Genomic DNA, 20,332 nt, shown 5'->3' with positions numbered 1-20,332 from the left:
ACCCGTAAGAAAATGCTAAAACGATATCTATCATTTGTTAGCATCAGAATCGCAGAGGGTGAAGTGACAGTATTAGGGAAACAGGACAGCCAGAGTGACACCACGTGAAAGTAAACTCCGTCTTGAAAGTAGCAAGATACATAGTCCTACCAGTCACAACCCATGGTCCTAAGATGTTTGGAGTTGAGAAAACAGATGGAAGGTATCTCCAAGGACATGCTCCCACAGCAGCGGAAAGTGCACGGTTCCCAACACCCATTAACAATGTATGCTTTCAACAGAATTATGCTTTCATGGACTTACACACTGGTAAGTCAAGGATAGTTTTCTTTAAATCAATAGAATGATAAAAGTCATCATGCTCTTAGCCCACCCGCACAAAGGCACAGATTAAGTTTAGTCTTTATATAGATAAGACCCCTATATAAGAAAAACCAGACCAGGCCAAGGCTCACGCCTGTAATCCTAGTATTTTGGGAGGCTGAGCTGGCCAGATCACCTGAGCTCAGGACGTCGAGACCAGCCTAAGCAACATCAGAAAATCTCATCACTACAAAAAACAAACAAAAAAACCATCGAAAAATTAGCTGGGCATGGTGGCATGTACCTATACTCACAGCTACTCAGGAGGCTGAGGTGGGAGGACCGCTTGAGCCCAGGAGGTCAAGGCTGCAGCGAGCTCTGATAACACCACCGCACTCCAGCCTCGGGGACAGAGTGAGACGCTGTCTCCAGTTTTAATAATCGAACCTAAAAACGTACAAATTTATCTATCGAATTCACTATATTAACACATGAATGGGAAAAAATGCTGTGGTAATCGAAATAGATGCACTGTTTGATGAAAATCAACATATATTCAAATGAATACTCTCAGCAAATTTGGAACAGAATGGAATGACTCACTCTGATAAAGTCCGTCTACAAAAAAGGAGAGTAAATAGGATGGTGAAATGTTGAAATTTTTCGGTTTCTCATCAGGGATAAGACAAGGATGTCCACTGTCACCATTGTAACGGGTGGGTCTGTGCAATGCCATAAAATCAGAAAAGGAAATAAAACTCTTTACAATGGCAACGACGGGCCCGCCACGGTGGCCCACGCCAGTAATCCCAGCACTGTGGGAGGTGAGGTGGGTGCATCGCTTGCACTCAAAAGTTCAACAACAGCCCGGGAAACATGGCAAAACCCCGTCTCTACAAAACATACAAAAGGAAAAAGAAAAAAAAATGGCGGAAACAAAACTGCTCTTATTCCAGGATGATATGTTTCTGTATATTGAAGACTGAAAACGACCTAGAAGTAAACTTTAGAATTCACAAGCATATTTCACAAGGCCGCTGGATAGAAAACCAATATGTAAGAATTATGTCTCCACCGGGCGCGGAGGCTCATGCCTGTAATCCCAGCACTTTGGGAGGCCAAGGCAGGTGAATCACGAGGTCAGGAGTTCAAGAGCACCCCGGCCAAGATGGCGAAAGCCCATCTCTAGTAAAAACACAAAACTTAGCCAGGCGTGCTGGTGGGTGCCTATAATCCCAGCTACTCGGGAGGCTGAGGCAGACAATTGCTTGAATCCGGGAGGCGGGGTTGCAGTGAGCAGAGATCGCGCCACTGCACTCCAGCCTGGGCGACAGAGCAAGACTCCGTCTCAAAAGAGAACAAAGAAAGAAAGAAAAAAAAAAAGAACGATGTCTCTACATACCAGCTCAGAGAGTTACAATACACGATTTCAAAGAATGATACATATTTCACAGCATCAAAAAGCTAGAAATAAAATTCACAAAAGATGCGCAAGACTTCTTTGCAGAAGGCTGTAAAGCTTTATTGGGAGAATTTTAATGAACAAATTTCCAACATAGGAGCAGCCTGCATCATTTCAACGTGTCTTCTTTTAACACTGTGATTGCTTTTCACCTGTAACAGAAACACAACGATTGGGAACATGACTTAGCAACAGATTATTCAGATGACCCTAAAGGCATACAAAGCACACTACACTTTGGGTTTTATTAAATGGACTAAAAACAGAACCCTATGGGTGATCCCGTGTCTTACACGCAATTGAACCTCTGCATAAACTTTGAGCGTACACCTGCAGAATTTAAAAGTAATTTCCTCCCTGAACATCAAGTGCTTCCTTTCAAGTCACAAGCACTTACAATTAACAGTCAGCAATTTGGAAAACACATGTGTAAAGCATACTTCAGTTGATTACTCAGGAAGTACTAGAGTCACGGTCTTTCAACTTTAAATCTTATCAATTCATGTCTCTAAAGCTGAAACTTACATGTAACATTTGATATGATTAGAGATGATTATATCGTATGTGTGTCTACAGTCTTATTAGAAATAGTGGCTCATGAAGACTGACAGTGGGGCCGGGAGCATGCATAGCACGGGCATCTTACTCACACCCATGATGAGCACCACTGACCTACATGCCACAGATGATGGGAACCAAACGGTCTCTCGCCATTTGATATTTATTTCAGTCACTCAAGGTTTCCGTGGGGAAAGATTTAAGAAGCAATTGTACCATTTGACCCAGCCATCCCATTACTGGGAATATACCCAAAGGACTATAAATCATGCTGCTATAAAGACACATGCACACGTATGTTTATTGCGGCATTATTCACGATAGCAAAGACTTGGAACCAACCCAAATGTCCAACAACGATAGACTGGATTAAGAAAATGTGGCACATATACACCATGGAATACTATGCAGCCCTAAAAAAATGATGAGTTCATGTCCTTTGTAGGGACATGGATGAAACTGGAAATCATCATTCTCAGTAAACTATCGCAAGAACAAAAAACCAAACACCGCATATTCTCACTCATAGGTGGGAACTGAACAATGAGATCACATGGACAGAGGAAGGGGAATATCACACCCTGGGGACTGTTGTGGGGTGGGGGGAGGGGGGAGGGATAGCACTGGGAGATGTACCTAATGCTAGATGATGAGATAGTGGGTGCAGCGCACCAGCATGGCACATGTATACATATGTAACTAACCTGCACAATGTGCACATGTACCCTAAAACTTAAAGTATAATAATACAAAAATAAATCAATAAATAAAAGAAAAAAAAAGAAGCAATTGTTCATTGAAAGCCAGAGAAACCCTGCCTGGGCAACACAGTGAGACCTCATCTCTACAAAAATGAAAACAAAAAAATGTACTCAGGCACGGTGGCTTGTGCATGTAGTTCCAGCCACTCAGGAGGCCGAGGTGGGAGGACGGCTTTAGCCTGGGAGCCAGAGGTTGCAGTGAGCTGAAATTGCATCACTGCACTCCAGCCTGGGTGACACACTGAGACTCTGTCGCAAACAAACAAACAAACCAAGAAGAGGGAGAATTCACAATTTCACAAGATCTTACACTACGTATTCAGCTCTCCACACGGAAAAACTAGGATGAAGCAGAGGGCCCGCTCACTTTCTTACTGACAATGAAATCTCAGTTCAGAGATTTTCAGATGACTCGGGCCAGGGTTTCATGATTTGTGATTAACAAACCATGCGAAGCAGATGATCTCTGTGTCCCACGCATTCTATGCAACAGGATCAGAGTATGAAAGAACCGGAATGGAAAATGGTTTTAAAATCTCTGACTTAAACTCACTAATTTCATAAGAACCAAAGATAGGTTTAGAAGGGAAAGGACTCACTCAGAATCTCGCCAAGGCTGTAAGAGCTGCTATTAGAACCCGCATGAGTGCTTCAGCATTTTTCACACCAAGTGATGGGTGTTACAAACGTGTTATGTATTGATTAAAAGCAGACCTTTACAAAAGCATCTGAAAATTGTGAGCTACTGGTTTAAGGATTTATACTCAAAACTTTTAATTCAACATAGCTTTGACTCAGTTTGTTTCCCTATCTGACAGTCTATCAGTCGGGTGCTGGGGCCTGAACTACGTTTCAAATAACCTGTATATGAGAACTCTGTTACTAAAGAGGCAGTATTGTTACCTCTCTGTTATTAAAAATATAATGCTGGGTCGGGCACGGTGGCTCTCGCCTGTAATCCCGGCAATTTCGATGGTCGAGGCAGGTGGATCACCTGAGGTCAGGAGTTCGGGAACAACCTGTGCAACAGAACGAAACCCTGTCTCTACTAAAAATACAAAAATTAGCTGGGCGCGGCGGAGCATGCCTGTAAGCCCGGCTCCGCCAGAGGCTCAGGCAGGAGAATCACTTGAACCCTGGAGACAGAACTTCCAGTGAGCCGAGGTGGCACCACTGCACTCCAGCCTGGTCTTCAGAGCGAGACTCCGTCTCAAAAACATAGTAAGAATTACAATATGATACTGTGGAAACAGACACCCTACAATGTGCATGCCTAATGGATTGCCTACCTTCTTCAGGCGTTTTCACCTCCTCTGGATTTGGCGGGTCCATCTCCTGCCCATCAGGACCATCTTCACACTCACACCCAGTCTGTGGGTGACCCTGTTCCTGGCTATCAGCTTCAGGCTTCGGCCCTTAAAAATAAAAGCTACATATCAATTTAAGCAGTAAAACATGAAGTATGAATAAGAAAATAATATTCATGCTCTCGGTATTATTAGATAAAAGCTTTAGCTAACGTAATAATAAATGTGTTGATAAGAATCCCAGGAACATTATTTCAGGAGTCCGTTAGCAGAAAACAGGAAAACAAGGTGTTCCAAATATTACCCTCTTCCTTTCCGAAGACTGCCCTCAGACAACTTTGCTGCCTCCTTTGCACTTCTCTGTTATTCTACTTCTGATTGTCCTTCTCGTATTAAATGACTCAAGGCTCAAATCCCGTCTCTCACAACACTTACACTCCTAGCGCTTAGACTCTTACATGGCATGAGTAGCCACCAATAAACGCTGAGTGAGAAAACTCTTTTAAAAATACATGAAAAAGCCCAAACTGCAGAATATTCTGCAAACCAACTGGTCTATCCTCTCCAAAAATGTCCGTATCGTGAATGACAAGCAAAATTAAGGAAACATTACAGGTTAAAGGAAACTAAAAACACCTGAAAAGCACATGCAAGGTGTGATTCTGAACTGGACTCTGGATCAGAAAAAGAAATCCTATCAATAAAATTATCTGGGCCGGGCGTGGGGTCTCACGCCTGCAATCCAAACATTTTGGGATGCCAAGGTGGGCAGAGCAGGTGAGGCCAGAAGTTCAAGACCGCAGTGGCCGGCGCCTGTAGTCCCAGCTACACGGGAGGCTGAGGCATGAGAATCCCTAGAACCTGGGAGGTGTAGGTTGCAGTGAGCCGAGATCGCACTACTGCACTCCAACCTGGCCCACAGAGAGAGACTCCGTCTCAACAAAGAAAAAAAAGGAAAAAAGAAATTTTCTGGGGAACTGGCAAAATTTGAGTATGCACTCTGTATTAAATGACTCCATTTTCTCATTGTTAAATTTCCTGATTTTGATCTTTGTGCAGTGATGATCCAAGAAATGACTTTCTCTTTGCTCTGACGATATACACACCCTCAAGTACATAGGGTAAAGGACCATAATACCTGAAACTTTATCGAAACAATTCAGCATTAATAACAGTAAACATATATCCGTATGTGTGTGTGTGTGTGTGTGAGTGTGTGGGCAGCACGGTAAGAGACAGAGGGAAGAGATGTGAAACCTATGAAGCGAAAGCTATTAACATTTCGTGAATCCAGATGAACAGTATATGAGTTCATTGTACTATTCTTGCAAATTTTCTATCAATGTTATGTCTTGAAGATACATACAGTAAAAATTTAAAAGAATATATGATAACTGCACTGAACTTTAGGAAGAAAGGAATTTCCAGTTGTGGTAAAAAATACAGATATCCTAAAATTTACCATCTTAACTATTTTTAAGTGGTACAGTTCACTAAGGAGTTACGTTTGCAACATTACCAGCCACTAGGCACAAAAACTTTGCATCTGTGTTTTCCTATACCATGAAAACTTTATTTATTTAATGAATTTCTTTATGTATTTATTTATTCATTTATTTATTTATTAGCGATGAGGTCTCACTGTGTTTCCCAGGCTGGGCTTGAACTCCAGGGCTCAAGCAATCCTCTCACCTCAGCCTCCCAAGTAGCTGGGACTATGAGTGCATGGCATTCAGCCCAGCTTTAGACCTTTCTCCTAAATGACAATCTAAGGATAAAACACAGGACATGTATAATGCTTATATTCAGCCGTAGAGTACCAACAGCAGTGTGCGTCAGCTGAGAAATCTGAAGTCTACCACGTGGATAGGATTTCAGTTACAATTACAATGTCAGTTTCTGAAGGATTGATTAGCTGGATGGATGTGAGGACAATGGAAAATCTTACAGTCACGACACCCATTACCTATTGGGGTAAAGAGAAACTTCACTTTGTTCAAATAAAGTTATATTTAGGTCCGAAGGTCCTAAAGGTAATATTCCATAAATGAACCCCGTGAAGAACAAAGCACCAAATATAACATTGTTTGTGAATCACAGAAAATATACTGTCCCGCACTGAGAATAAGGGAGTGGGCGGACAGCAATTAATGGGCATTGTTGTCAGTCAGATTCTAGGAACTTTTAACAGTGCATCCCTGGAATAATCCATGACCTCCGTTACATAAATGCTTCCTTTCAAAACATTTTATCTCGGAGAAATTATTTCCATCTCACGTTAATCTCAGGATAATTCCGTTTTTGCTTTTCTAACCATAAAAGGATTTAATCACCTCCTAAAAGCCGCTGAGAAAAATCACTAAACCAGCTACCTGTATGGCAGTATCCTCATTTATCCAGCTTTTATCAAATGTACCATATAAAAATATCAATCAAAGGAAACGGGGGCCAACATTCAGCGACTCGGTTTTTGGAGCTGCTCCTGCTCCTCTGAACTGGGTCTATTCTTGGGTCAGTACTAAGCTACCTTACAGTAAAGCCTTTTGAGTTTTAAGCATTTTCAGCAAAATCACTTCCTTCTTTACAGCAACATAGATGATAGGAAGACACAAACCTTGGAACACAGTACCAATGTTGTATTCACCAGTCAAGGGTTCTTGGATAACGCACAATCCTGGCACCTCCATTCTCTCATTCATAAAGTCGAGAACTTTTATCATAGTGAGGGATTTGCCTAAGCTAAGCTGCAAACTACATAGCCTCCTCGCTTTTCCAGTCAATTTCAGGCATTCTTTCCATTGTTTTCTTTCCTCCTGTTCCTCCTATGTGACAATGCCTAACACGCACACACACACACACGTGCACACACACACACGAACACACACACACGCACACGCCAGCGGACGTTCTTCTTCCCTTTCCCTCACCTTGACCTGCACATGCTCCCTCATCCTCTCCCTCCTGAGCAGCTGCAGGATCCTGACGTTGAGTTGCTGGTTCCCCTTCTTCAGGTGTTGCTGGTTCCACTTCATCACTGAACTGCTCGGGCTGGGGAATACGTGTGGGTGTGCAAATAAAAAGTAAGTTTCGTTATTGATACAAAATTTTACATATATACACAGAATACATAGCTATTTCTGGTCATAACTAAGCCTAAAGACATTTCTCCAACTCTATGCTCTATGCCCAATAAGGTTACTCCACCCACAGGGAGGTTTCTGTGAGAGAAGTGACGCACGAGGACTTTGGAGGCTATTATACTCTGTGTTGGAATACATGTGTACAATCTGTCATTAACAAACAAAGCCTGAGAAAGAAGTCATGGGCAAAAGCTGAAGAACACGAGAGGAAAAAAAAAAAATCCTCCAGAATCAATGTTTCCTTCATGAGATGCCATCATCACTTTTTATGAGCAGGAAAGACCTTTATCAGCATTTCCACACTAATGAAACAACGCTATCACAAAAATTAATTTCTACTAATAGAAAACATCGAATTAACGTTTAAGCACTCACCCGCATAGGCCCAATCATTTCAGGAGGCTCTACATAGCGTCTTGGTCTAGGCCGATAGGTCGATCTTAATCGCCAACTCATATTTCACACTGAAAACAGACAACCGTGATTAGGAACGTGAGCCCCAGAGGGCTGCTATATTCGATCACTTCCATGGATAAATGTTAACTTGCCGTTTTACTTTGGAAATACTCTCAAAATAAGTCCCAGAGTTAAGCATACGTGTGTACGCTGTCTGAGTGCCTACAAAGCCACTTCTGCTGGCCAGGCTGGCAGAGCAATCATCTTAAGGCGTGTGGCAAAAGGCAGAGGACATTTTTTTCTAAATTTCTTTTGGACACGCGGTCTCGCTGTGTTGCTCAGGCTGGAGTGCAGCGGCGTGATCACAGCTCACTGCAGCCTCGACCTCCCGCTCAAGGGATCCTCCCACCTCAGTGTCCCGAGTAACTGGGACTACGTAGGCGAGCGCCACTGCGCCCCGCAGACAGAGGTCATTTCTGATGAGGTTTAGTTTCACAAGTGCACTCCCCACGAAAACCCTAGTGAATCACAATTCTCGTGATTGCTGCTTTGGGCACACTCCCACTTCCTAGAGCCATTCACCCCCCTCACAACAAGTTTGGTTGCACCGCACTGCCTCGCCCACTCCTTCCCACTGTTTTCGGACCTTCCATGGCGGAGGTGAGACCTTGCAGTGCTTCTCACTCGGGCGCTCCGCACTCCACACCGCTGGGGGGGCGCTCACCAGGCTGCAGCCTTCCCAGCTGCCAGGCCCCTTCTTCACCGCCCGCCTCGCCCCCGCCGGGGGCCCCATTCAGGGAATCTGCCCTGTGTCGTCGGGGGTTCCCGGCACCTCGGGACTTCCATCCCCCCAACAGCACTCACCCCATCTTCACCTGAGCCCCTGACCGCCTCCCCTCCACGGCCCACCTTCCTCCCCGTCCAGGCCCCTTCACGACCACGAAGCCGCCGGTGGCCTCGCAGCCTGTGAAGGGAAGGAGGACGACCTCGTGCCCCTTCTCCCTCAGAGGCCACAGACCAGGAAGCGGGACCCGCCTGACCCACCCGAGGCCCTCTCCACCCTCACTCACACTTCAGCGCCCGGGATGACTGGCCTGCAGACCTACCAGATGAATCTCAGTAGAGGAAAAAGAGTCCGGACCGCAGGAACCACACAGCACTGCCTCACAGCTCCCTGGCGTTCTTCACGTGGGCGAACGGGCCGGGCAGGAGACGCCCAGTGAACATGCGCACTGAGGCGGGAGCCCAGGGAGCATGCGCGGCTGTGGGCTGGGGAGGGCTGCCGTTCCCAGCGCCACGCCCCAAACCCTCGATGCCCATCCTCATGGAGGATAAGGGAATCCCACCTCCCTCTGCTGTTTCCTATGCCTCTGGGACTCAAGTAGTGCTCCCCTCAAAACTCACCCCATCTTCAACTGAACCCCACCCCCAACCCAGGGCCCTCTCTTGCCCCGGCCCCACCATGGGGACAAGGACCACTGTGACTGGCTGGGAAGACAGGTAAACCACCTGCGAAAACAGAAATAGCAACCTATCCCAAAAGGAAATTGTTCAATGTGAACAAGTCAGAGAAAGAGACTGAAAGAAAAATGAACAGAATCGCTAGGACCCGTAAGAAAATGCTAAAACGATATCTATCATTTGTTAGCATCAGAATCGCAGAGGGTGAAGTGACAGTATTAGGGAAACAGGACAGCCAGAGTGACACCACGTGAAAGTAAACTCCGTCTTGAAAGTAGCAAGATACATAGTCCTACCAGTCACAACCCATGGTCCTAAGATGTTTGGAGTTGAGAAAACAGATGGAAGGTATCTCCAAGGACATGCTCCCACAGCAGCGGAAAGTGCACGGTTCCCAACACCCATTAACAATGTATGCTTTCAACAGAATTATGCTTTCATGGACTTACACACTGGTAAGTCAAGGATAGTTTTCTTTAAATCAATAGAATGATAAAAGTCATCATGCTCTTAGCCCACCCGCACAAAGGCACAGATTAAGTTTAGTCTTTATATAGATAAGACCCCTATATAAGAAAAACCAGACCAGGCCAAGGCTCACGCCTGTAATCCTAGTATTTTGGGAGGCTGAGCTGGCCAGATCACCTGAGCTCAGGACGTCGAGACCAGCCTAAGCAACATCAGAAAATCTCATCACTACAAAAAACAAACAAAAAAACCATCGAAAAATTAGCTGGGCATGGTGGCATGTACCTATACTCACAGCTACTCAGGAGGCTGAGGTGGGAGGACCGCTTGAGCCCAGGAGGTCAAGGCTGCAGCGAGCTCTGATAACACCACCGCACTCCAGCCTCGGGGACAGAGTGAGACGCTGTCTCCAGTTTTAATAATCGAACCTAAAAACGTACAAATTTATCTATCGAATTCACTATATTAACACATGAATGGGAAAAAATGCTGTGGTAATCGAAATAGATGCACTGTTTGATGAAAATCAACATATATTCAAATGAATACTCTCAGCAAATTTGGAACAGAATGGAATGACTCACTCTGATAAAGTCCGTCTACAAAAAAGGAGAGTAAATAGGATGGTGAAATGTTGAAATTTTTCGGTTTCTCATCAGGGATAAGACAAGGATGTCCACTGTCACCATTGTAACGGGTGGGTCTGTGCAATGCCATAAAATCAGAAAAGGAAATAAAACTCTTTACAATGGCAACGACGGGCCCGCCACGGTGGCCCACGCCAGTAATCCCAGCACTGTGGGAGGTGAGGTGGGTGCATCGCTTGCACTCAAAAGTTCAACAACAGCCCGGGAAACATGGCAAAACCCCGTCTCTACAAAACATACAAAAGGAAAAAGAAAAAAAAATGGCGGAAACAAAACTGCTCTTATTCCAGGATGATATGTTTCTGTATATTGAAGACTGAAAACGACCTAGAAGTAAACTTTAGAATTCACAAGCATATTTCACAAGGCCGCTGGATAGAAAACCAATATGTAAGAATTATGTCTCCACCGGGCGCGGAGGCTCATGCCTGTAATCCCAGCACTTTGGGAGGCCAAGGCAGGTGAATCACGAGGTCAGGAGTTCAAGAGCACCCCGGCCAAGATGGCGAAAGCCCATCTCTAGTAAAAACACAAAACTTAGCCAGGCGTGCTGGTGGGTGCCTATAATCCCAGCTACTCGGGAGGCTGAGGCAGACAATTGCTTGAATCCGGGAGGCGGGGTTGCAGTGAGCAGAGATCGCGCCACTGCACTCCAGCCTGGGCGACAGAGCAAGACTCCGTCTCAAAAGAGAACAAAGAAAGAAAGAAAAAAAAAAAGAACGATGTCTCTACATACCAGCTCAGAGAGTTACAATACACGATTTCAAAGAATGATACATATTTCACAGCATCAAAAAGCTAGAAATAAAATTCACAAAAGATGCGCAAGACTTCTTTGCAGAAGGCTGTAAAGCTTTATTGGGAGAATTTTAATGAACAAATTTCCAACATAGGAGCAGCCTGCATCATTTCAACGTGTCTTCTTTTAACACTGTGATTGCTTTTCACCTGTAACAGAAACACAACGATTGGGAACATGACTTAGCAACAGATTATTCAGATGACCCTAAAGGCATACAAAGCACACTACACTTTGGGTTTTATTAAATGGACTAAAAACAGAACCCTATGGGTGATCCCGTGTCTTACACGCAATTGAACCTCTGCATAAACTTTGAGCGTACACCTGCAGAATTTAAAAGTAATTTCCTCCCTGAACATCAAGTGCTTCCTTTCAAGTCACAAGCACTTACAATTAACAGTCAGCAATTTGGAAAACACATGTGTAAAGCATACTTCAGTTGATTACTCAGGAAGTACTAGAGTCACGGTCTTTCAACTTTAAATCTTATCAATTCATGTCTCTAAAGCTGAAACTTACATGTAACATTTGATATGATTAGAGATGATTATATCGTATGTGTGTCTACAGTCTTATTAGAAATAGTGGCTCATGAAGACTGACAGTGGGGCCGGGAGCATGCATAGCACGGGCATCTTACTCACACCCATGATGAGCACCACTGACCTACATGCCACAGATGATGGGAACCAAACGGTCTCTCGCCATTTGATATTTATTTCAGTCACTCAAGGTTTCCGTGGGGAAAGATTTAAGAAGCAATTGTACCATTTGACCCAGCCATCCCATTACTGGGAATATACCCAAAGGACTATAAATCATGCTGCTATAAAGACACATGCACACGTATGTTTATTGCGGCATTATTCACGATAGCAAAGACTTGGAACCAACCCAAATGTCCAACAACGATAGACTGGATTAAGAAAATGTGGCACATATACACCATGGAATACTATGCAGCCCTAAAAAAATGATGAGTTCATGTCCTTTGTAGGGACATGGATGAAACTGGAAATCATCATTCTCAGTAAACTATCGCAAGAACAAAAAACCAAACACCGCATATTCTCACTCATAGGTGGGAACTGAACAATGAGATCACATGGACAGAGGAAGGGGAATATCACACCCTGGGGACTGTTGTGGGGTGGGGGGAGGGGGGAGGGATAGCACTGGGAGATGTACCTAATGCTAGATGATGAGATAGTGGGTGCAGCGCACCAGCATGGCACATGTATACATATGTAACTAACCTGCACAATGTGCACATGTACCCTAAAACTTAAAGTATAATAATACAAAAATAAATCAATAAATAAAAGAAAAAAAAAGAAGCAATTGTTCATTGAAAGCCAGAGAAACCCTGCCTGGGCAACACAGTGAGACCTCATCTCTACAAAAATGAAAACAAAAAAATGTACTCAGGCACGGTGGCTTGTGCATGTAGTTCCAGCCACTCAGGAGGCCGAGGTGGGAGGACGGCTTTAGCCTGGGAGCCAGAGGTTGCAGTGAGCTGAAATTGCATCACTGCACTCCAGCCTGGGTGACACACTGAGACTCTGTCGCAAACAAACAAACAAACCAAGAAGAGGGAGAATTCACAATTTCACAAGATCTTACACTACGTATTCAGCTCTCCACACGGAAAAACTAGGATGAAGCAGAGGGCCCGCTCACTTTCTTACTGACAATGAAATCTCAGTTCAGAGATTTTCAGATGACTCGGGCCAGGGTTTCATGATTTGTGATTAACAAACCATGCGAAGCAGATGATCTCTGTGTCCCACGCATTCTATGCAACAGGATCAGAGTATGAAAGAACCGGAATGGAAAATGGTTTTAAAATCTCTGACTTAAACTCACTAATTTCATAAGAACCAAAGATAGGTTTAGAAGGGAAAGGACTCACTCAGAATCTCGCCAAGGCTGTAAGAGCTGCTATTAGAACCCGCATGAGTGCTTCAGCATTTTTCACACCAAGTGATGGGTGTTACAAACGTGTTATGTATTGATTAAAAGCAGACCTTTACAAAAGCATCTGAAAATTGTGAGCTACTGGTTTAAGGATTTATACTCAAAACTTTTAATTCAACATAGCTTTGACTCAGTTTGTTTCCCTATCTGACAGTCTATCAGTCGGGTGCTGGGGCCTGAACTACGTTTCAAATAACCTGTATATGAGAACTCTGTTACTAAAGAGGCAGTATTGTTACCTCTCTGTTATTAAAAATATAATGCTGGGTCGGGCACGGTGGCTCTCGCCTGTAATCCCGGCAATTTCGATGGTCGAGGCAGGTGGATCACCTGAGGTCAGGAGTTCGGGAACAACCTGTGCAACAGAACGAAACCCTGTCTCTACTAAAAATACAAAAATTAGCTGGGCGCGGCGGAGCATGCCTGTAAGCCCGGCTCCGCCAGAGGCTCAGGCAGGAGAATCACTTGAACCCTGGAGACAGAACTTCCAGTGAGCCGAGGTGGCACCACTGCACTCCAGCCTGGTCTTCAGAGCGAGACTCCGTCTCAAAAACATAGTAAGAATTACAATATGATACTGTGGAAACAGACACCCTACAATGTGCATGCCTAATGGATTGCCTACCTTCTTCAGGCGTTTTCACCTCCTCTGGATTTGGCGGGTCCATCTCCTGCCCATCAGGACCATCTTCACACTCACACCCAGTCTGTGGGTGACCCTGTTCCTGGCTATCAGCTTCAGGCTTCGGCCCTTAAAAATAAAAGCTACATATCAATTTAAGCAGTAAAACATGAAGTATGAATAAGAAAATAATATTCATGCTCTCGGTATTATTAGATAAAAGCTTTAGCTAACGTAATAATAAATGTGTTGATAAGAATCCCAGGAACATTATTTCAGGAGTCCGTTAGCAGAAAACAGGAAAACAAGGTGTTCCAAATATTACCCTCTTCCTTTCCGAAGACTGCCCTCAGACAACTTTGCTGCCTCCTTTGCACTTCTCTGTTATTCTACTTCTGATTGTCCTTCTCGTATTAAATGACTCAAGGCTCAAATCCCGTCTCTCACAACACTTACACTCCTAGCGCTTAGACTCTTACATGGCATGAGTAGCCACCAATAAACGCTGAGTGAGAAAACTCTTTTAAAAATACATGAAAAAGCCCAAACTGCAGAATATTCTGCAAACCAACTGGTCTATCCTCTCCAAAAATGTCCGTATCGTGAATGACAAGCAAAATTAAGGAAACATTACAGGTTAAAGGAAACTAAAAACACCTGAAAAGCACATGCAAGGTGTGATTCTGAACTGGACTCTGGATCAGAAAAAGAAATCCTATCAATAAAATTATCTGGGCCGGGCGTGGGGTCTCACGCCTGCAATCCAAACATTTTGGGATGCCAAGGTGGGCAGAGCAGGTGAGGCCAGAAGTTCAAGACCGCAGTGGCCGGCGCCTGTAGTCCCAGCTACACGGGAGGCTGAGGCATGAGAATCCCTAGAACCTGGGAGGTGTAGGTTGCAGTGAGCCGAGATCGCACTACTGCACTCCAACCTGGCCCACAGAGAGAGACTCCGTCTCAACAAAGAAAAAAAAGGAAAAAAGAAATTTTCTGGGGAACTGGCAAAATTTGAGTATGCACTCTGTATTAAATGACTCCATTTTCTCATTGTTAAATTTCCTGATTTTGATCTTTGTGCAGTGATGATCCAAGAAATGACTTTCTCTTTGCTCTGACGATATACACACCCTCAAGTACATAGGGTAAAGGACCATAATACCTGAAACTTTATCAAAACAATTCAGCATTAATAACAGTAAACATATATCCGTATGTGTGTGTGTGTGTGTGTGAGTGTGTGGGCAGCACGGTAAGAGACAGAGGGAAGAGATGTGAAACCTATGAAGCGAAAGCTATTAACATTTCGTGAATCCAGATGAACAGTATATGAGTTCATTGTACTATTCTTGCAAATTTTCTATCAATGTTATGTCTTGAAGATACATACAGTAAAAATTTAAAAGAATATATGATAACTGCACTGAACTTTAGGAAGAAAGGAATTTCCAGTTGTGGTAAAAAATACAGATATCCTAAAATTTACCATCTTAACTATTTTTAAGTGGTACAGTTCACTAAGGAGTTACGTTTGCAACATTACCAGCCACTAGGCACAAAAACTTTGCATCTGTGTTTTCCTATACCATGAAAACTTTATTTATTTAATGAATTTCTTTATGTATTTATTTATTCATTTATTTATTTATTAGCGATGAGGTCTCACTGTGTTTCCCAGGCTGGGCTTGAACTCCAGGGCTCAAGCAATCCTCTCACCTCAGCCTCCCAAGTAGCTGGGACTATGAGTGCATGGCATTCAGCCCAGCTTTAGACCTTTCTCCTAAATGACAATCTAAGGATAAAACACAGGACATGTATAATGCTTATATTCAGCCGTAGAGTACCAACAGCAGTGTGCGTCAGCTGAGAAATCTGAAGTCTACCACGTGGATAGGATTTCAGTTACAATTACAATGTCAGTTTCTGAAGGATTGATTAGCTGGATGGATGTGAGGACAATGGAAAATCTTACAGTCACGACACCCATTACCTATTGGGGTAAAGAGAAACTTCACTTTGTTCAAATAAAGTTATATTTAGGTCCGAAGGTCCTAAAGGTAATATTCCATAAATGAACCCCGTGAAGAACAAAGCACCAAATATAACATTGTTTGTGAATCACAGAAAATATACTGTCCCGCACTGAGAATAAGGGAGTGGGCGGACAGCAATTAATGGGCATTGTTGTCAGTCAGATTCTAGGAACTTTTAACAGTGCATCCCTGGAATAATCCATGACCTCCGTTACATAAATGCTTCCTTTCAAAACATTTTATCTCGGAGAAATTATTTCCATCTCACGTTAATCTCAGGATAATTCCGTTTTTGCTTTTCTAACCATAAAAGGATTTAATCACCTCCTAAAAGCCGCTGAGAAAAATCACTAAACCAGCTACCTGTATGGCAGTATCCTCATTTATCCAGCTTTTATCAAATGTACCATATAAAAATATCAATCAAAGGAAACGGGGGCCAACATTCAGCGACTCGGTTTTTGGAGCTGCTCCTGCTCCTCTGAACTGGGTCTATTCTTGGGTCAGTACTAAGCTACCTTACAGTAAAGCCTTTTGAGTTTTAAGCATTTTCAGCAAAATCACTTCCTTCTTTACAGCAACATAGATGATAGGAAGACACAAACCTTGGAACACAGTACCAATGTTGTATTCACCAGTCAAGGGTTCTTGGATAACGCACAATCCTGGCACCTCCATTCTCTCATTCATAAAGTCGAGAACTTTTATCATAGTGAGGGATTTGCCTAAGCTAAGCTGCAAACTACATAGCCTCCTCGCTTTTCCAGTCAATTTCAGGCATTCTTTCCATTGTTTTCTTTCCTCCTGTTCCTCCTATGTGACAATGCCTAACACGCACACACACACACACGTGCACACACACACACGAACACACACACACGCACACGCCAGCGGACGTTCTTCTTCCCTTTCCCTCACCTTGACCTGCACATGCTCCCTCATCCTCTCCCTCCTGAGCAGCTGCAGGATCCTGACGTTGAGTTGCTGGTTCCCCTTCTTCAGGTGTTGCTGGTTCCACTTCATCACTGAACTGCTCGGGCTGGGGAATACGTGTGGGTGTGCAAATAAAAAGTAAGTTTCGTTATTGATACAAAATTTTACATATATACACAGAATACATAGCTATTTCTGGTCATAACTAAGCCTAAAGACATTTCTCCAACTCTATGCTCTATGCCCAATAAGGTTACTCCACCCACAGGGAGGTTTCTGTGAGAGAAGTGACGCACGAGGACTTTGGAGGCTATTATACTCTGTGTTGGAATACATGTGTACAATCTGTCATTAACAAACAAAGCCTGAGAAAGAAGTCATGGGCAAAAGCTGAAGAACACGAGAGGAAAAAAAAAAAATCCTCCAGAATCAATGTTTCCTTCATGAGATGCCATCATCACTTTTTATGAGCAGGAAAGACCTTTATCAGCATTTCCACACTAATGAAACAACGCTATCACAAAAATTAATTTCTACTAATAGAAAACATCGAATTAACGTTTAAGCACTCACCCGCATAGGCCCAATCATTTCAGGAGGCTCTACATAGCGTCTTGGTCTAGGCCGATAGGTCGATCTTAATCGCCAACTCATATTTCACACTGAAAACAGACAACCGTGATTAGGAACGTGAGCCCCAGAGGGCTGCTATATTCGATCACTTCCATGGATAAATGTTAACTTGCCGTTTTACTTTGGAAATACTCTCAAAATAAGTCCCAGAGTTAAGCATACGTGTGTACGCTGTCTGAGTGCCTACAAAGCCACTTCTGCTGGCCAGGCTGGCAGAGCAATCATCTTAAGGCGTGTGGCAAAAGGCAGAGGACATTTTTTTCTAAATTTCTTTTGGACACGCGGTCTCGCTGTGTTGCTCAGGCTGGAGTGCAGCGGCGTGATCACAGCTCACTGCAGCCTCGACCTCCCGCTCAAGGGATCCTCCCACCTCAGTGTCCCGAGTAACTGGGACTACGTAGGCGAGCGCCACTGCGCCCCGCAGACAGAGGTCATTTCTGATGAGGTTTAGTTTCACAAGTGCACTCCCCACGAAAACCCTAGTGAATCACAATTCTCGTGATTGCTGCTTTGGGCACACTCCCACTTCCTAGAGCCATTCACCCCCCTCACAACAAGTTTGGTTGCACCGCACTGCCTCGCCCACTCCTTCCCACTGTTTTCGGACCTTCCATGGCGGAGGTGAGACCTTGCAGTGCTTCTCACTCGGGCGCTCCGCACTCCACACCGCTGGGGGGGCGCTCACCAGGCTGCAGCCTTCCCAGCTGCCAGGCCCCTTCTTCACCGCCCGCCTCGCCCCCGCCGGGGGCCCCATTCAGGGAATCTGCCCTGTGTCGTCGGGGGTTCCCGGCACCTCGGGACTTCCATCCCCCCAACAGCACTCACCCCATCTTCACCTGAGCCCCTGACCGCCTCCCCTCCACGGCCCACCTTCCTCCCCGTCCAGGCCCCTTCACGACCACGAAGCCGCCGGTGGCCTCGCAGCCTGTGAAGGGAAGGAGGACGACCTCGTGCCCCTTCTCCCTCAGAGGCCACAGACCAGGAAGCGGGACCCGCCTGACCCACCCGAGGCCCTCTCCACCCTCACTCACACTTCAGCGCCCGGGATGACTGGCCTGCAGACCTACCAGATGAATCTCAGTAGAGGAAAAAGAGTCCGGACCGCAGGAACCACACAGCACTGCCTCACAGCTCCCTGGCGTTCTTCACGTGGGCGAACGGGCCGGGCAGGAGACGCCCAGTGAACATGCGCACTGAGGCGGGAGCCCAGGGAGCATGCGCGGCTGTGGGCTGGGGAGGGCTGCCGTTCCCAGCGCCACGCCCCAAACCCTCGATGCCCATCCTCATGGAGGATAAGGGAATCCCACCTCCCTCTGCTGTTTCCTATGCCTCTGGGACTCAAGTAGTGCTCCCCTCAAAACTCACCCCATCTTCAACTGAACCCCACCCCCAACCCAGGGCCCTCTCTTGCCCCGGCCCCACCATGGGGACAAGGACCACTGTGACTGGCTGGGAAGACAGGTAAACCACCTGCGAAAACAGAAATAGCAACCTATCCCAAAAGGAAATTGTTCAATGTGAACAAGTCAGAGAAAGAGACTGAAAGAAAAATGAACAGAATCGCTAGGACCCGTAAGAAAATGCTAAAACGATATCTATCATTTGTTAGCATCAGAATCGCAGAGGGTGAAGTGACAGTATTAGGGAAACAGGACAGCCAGAGTGACACCACGTGAAAGTAAACTCCGTCTTGAAAGTAGCAAGATACATAGTCCTACCAGTCACAACCCATGGTCCTAAGATGTTTGGAGTTGAGAAAACAGATGGAAGGTATCTCCAAGGACATGCTCCCACAGCAGCGGAAAGTGCACGGTTCCCAACACCCATTAACAATGTATGCTTTCAACAGAATTATGCTTTCATGGACTTACACACTGGTAAGTCAAGGATAGTTTTCTTTAAATCAATAGAATGATAAAAGTCATCATGCTCTTAGCCCACCCGCACAAAGGCACAGATTAAGTTTAGTCTTTATATAGATAAGACCCCTATATAAGAAAAACCAGACCAGGCCAAGGCTCACGCCTGTAATCCTAGTATTTTGGGAGGCTGAGCTGGCCAGATCACCTGAGCTCAGGACGTCGAGACCAGCCTAAGCAACATCAGAAAATCTCATCACTACAAAAAACAAACAAAAAAACCATCGAAAAATTAGCTGGGCATGGTGGCATGTACCTATACTCACAGCTACTCAGGAGGCTGAGGTGGGAGGACCGCTTGAGCCCAGGAGGTCAAGGCTGCAGCGAGCTCTGATAACACCACCGCACTCCAGCCTCGGGGACAGAGTGAGACGCTGTCTCCAGTTTTAATAATCGAACCTAAAAACGTACAAATTTATCTATCGAATTCACTATATTAACACATGAATGGGAAAAAATGCTGTGGTAATCGAAATAGATGCACTGTTTGATGAAAATCAACATATATTCAAATGAATACTCTCAGCAAATTTGGAACAGAATGGAATGACTCACTCTGATAAAGTCCGTCTACAAAAAAGGAGAGTAAATAGGATGGTGAAATGTTGAAATTTTTCGGTTTCTCATCAGGGATAAGACAAGGATGTCCACTGTCACCATTGTAACGGGTGGGTCTGTGCAATGCCATAAAATCAGAAAAGGAAATAAAACTCTTTACAATGGCAACGACGGGCCCGCCACGGTGGCCCACGCCAGTAATCCCAGCACTGTGGGAGGTGAGGTGGGTGCATCGCTTGCACTCAAAAGTTCAACAACAGCCCGGGAAACATGGCAAAACCCCGTCTCTACAAAACATACAAAAGGAAAAAGAAAAAAAAATGGCGGAAACAAAACTGCTCTTATTCCAGGATGA

General features: G+C 44.8%; 2 protein-coding genes across 2 annotated transcripts; both read right to left on the bottom strand.

Annotated features, from left to right (window-relative positions):
* Nucleotides 1-63: 63 nt before the first annotated feature.
* LOC129395424 (G antigen 2D) lies at nt 64-9,279 on the bottom strand. The gene is made up of 5 exons (XM_055106804.2): nt 9,034-9,279; nt 7,907-7,995; nt 7,319-7,439; nt 4,374-4,499; nt 64-1,917 (listed from the first exon to the last, which is right to left on the bottom strand). The coding sequence occupies exons 2-5, from the start codon at nt 7,985-7,987 to the stop codon at nt 1,895-1,897; spliced, it is 351 nt and encodes a 116-aa protein (XP_054962779.1). The 5' UTR covers nt 7,988-7,995; nt 9,034-9,279; the 3' UTR covers nt 64-1,894.
* Nucleotides 9,280-11,334: 2,055 nt separating this feature from the next.
* On the bottom strand, nt 11,335-18,813 carry LOC129395422 (G antigen 2D). Its single transcript, XM_055106801.1, has 5 exons — nt 18,568-18,813; nt 17,441-17,529; nt 16,853-16,973; nt 13,908-14,033; nt 11,335-11,451 (listed from the first exon to the last, which is right to left on the bottom strand). Exons 2-5 carry the CDS (start codon nt 17,519-17,521, stop codon nt 11,429-11,431), a joined length of 351 nt encoding a protein of 116 aa, XP_054962776.1. The 5' UTR covers nt 17,522-17,529; nt 18,568-18,813; the 3' UTR covers nt 11,335-11,428.
* Between the last annotated feature and the right edge of the window lie 1,519 nt (nt 18,814-20,332).

Source organism: Pan paniscus, chromosome X (genome assembly GCF_029289425.2).
Source record: "Pan paniscus chromosome X, NHGRI_mPanPan1-v2.0_pri, whole genome shotgun sequence".
Classification (NCBI taxonomy): Eukaryota; Metazoa; Chordata; class Mammalia; order Primates; family Hominidae; genus Pan; species Pan paniscus.
Note: the sequence above shows the minus strand (reverse complement) of the source record. Positions and strands in the feature narration are given on the sequence as shown.

What these genes read in the sequence shown, in the direction of transcription:
- LOC129395422 (XM_055106801.1), bottom strand. Translation starts at nt 17,521, where the DNA reads ATGAGTTGGCGATTAAGATCGACCTATCGGCCTAGACCAAGACGCTAT. An exon ending in GGGAGCATGTGCAGGTCAAG is followed by an intron (nt 14,034 to 16,852) that starts GTGAGGGAAAGG and finishes TTTATTTTTAAG; the next exon opens with GGCCGAAGCCTGAAGCTGAT. An exon ending in GGTGAAAACGCCTGAAGAAG is followed by an intron (nt 11,452 to 13,907) that starts GTAGGCAATCCA and finishes TTTCTGTTACAG; the next exon opens with GTGAAAAGCAATCACAGTGT.
- LOC129395424 (XM_055106804.2), bottom strand. Translation starts at nt 7,987, where the DNA reads ATGAGTTGGCGATTAAGATCGACCTATCGGCCTAGACCAAGACGCTAT. An exon ending in AAATGATTGGGCCTATGCGG is followed by an intron (nt 7,440 to 7,906) that starts GTGAGTGCTTAA and finishes CGTATTCCCCAG; the next exon opens with CCCGAGCAGTTCAGTGATGA. An exon ending in GGTGAAAACGCCTGAAGAAG is followed by an intron (nt 1,918 to 4,373) that starts GTAGGCAATCCA and finishes TTTCTGTTACAG; the next exon opens with GTGAAAAGCAATCACAGTGT.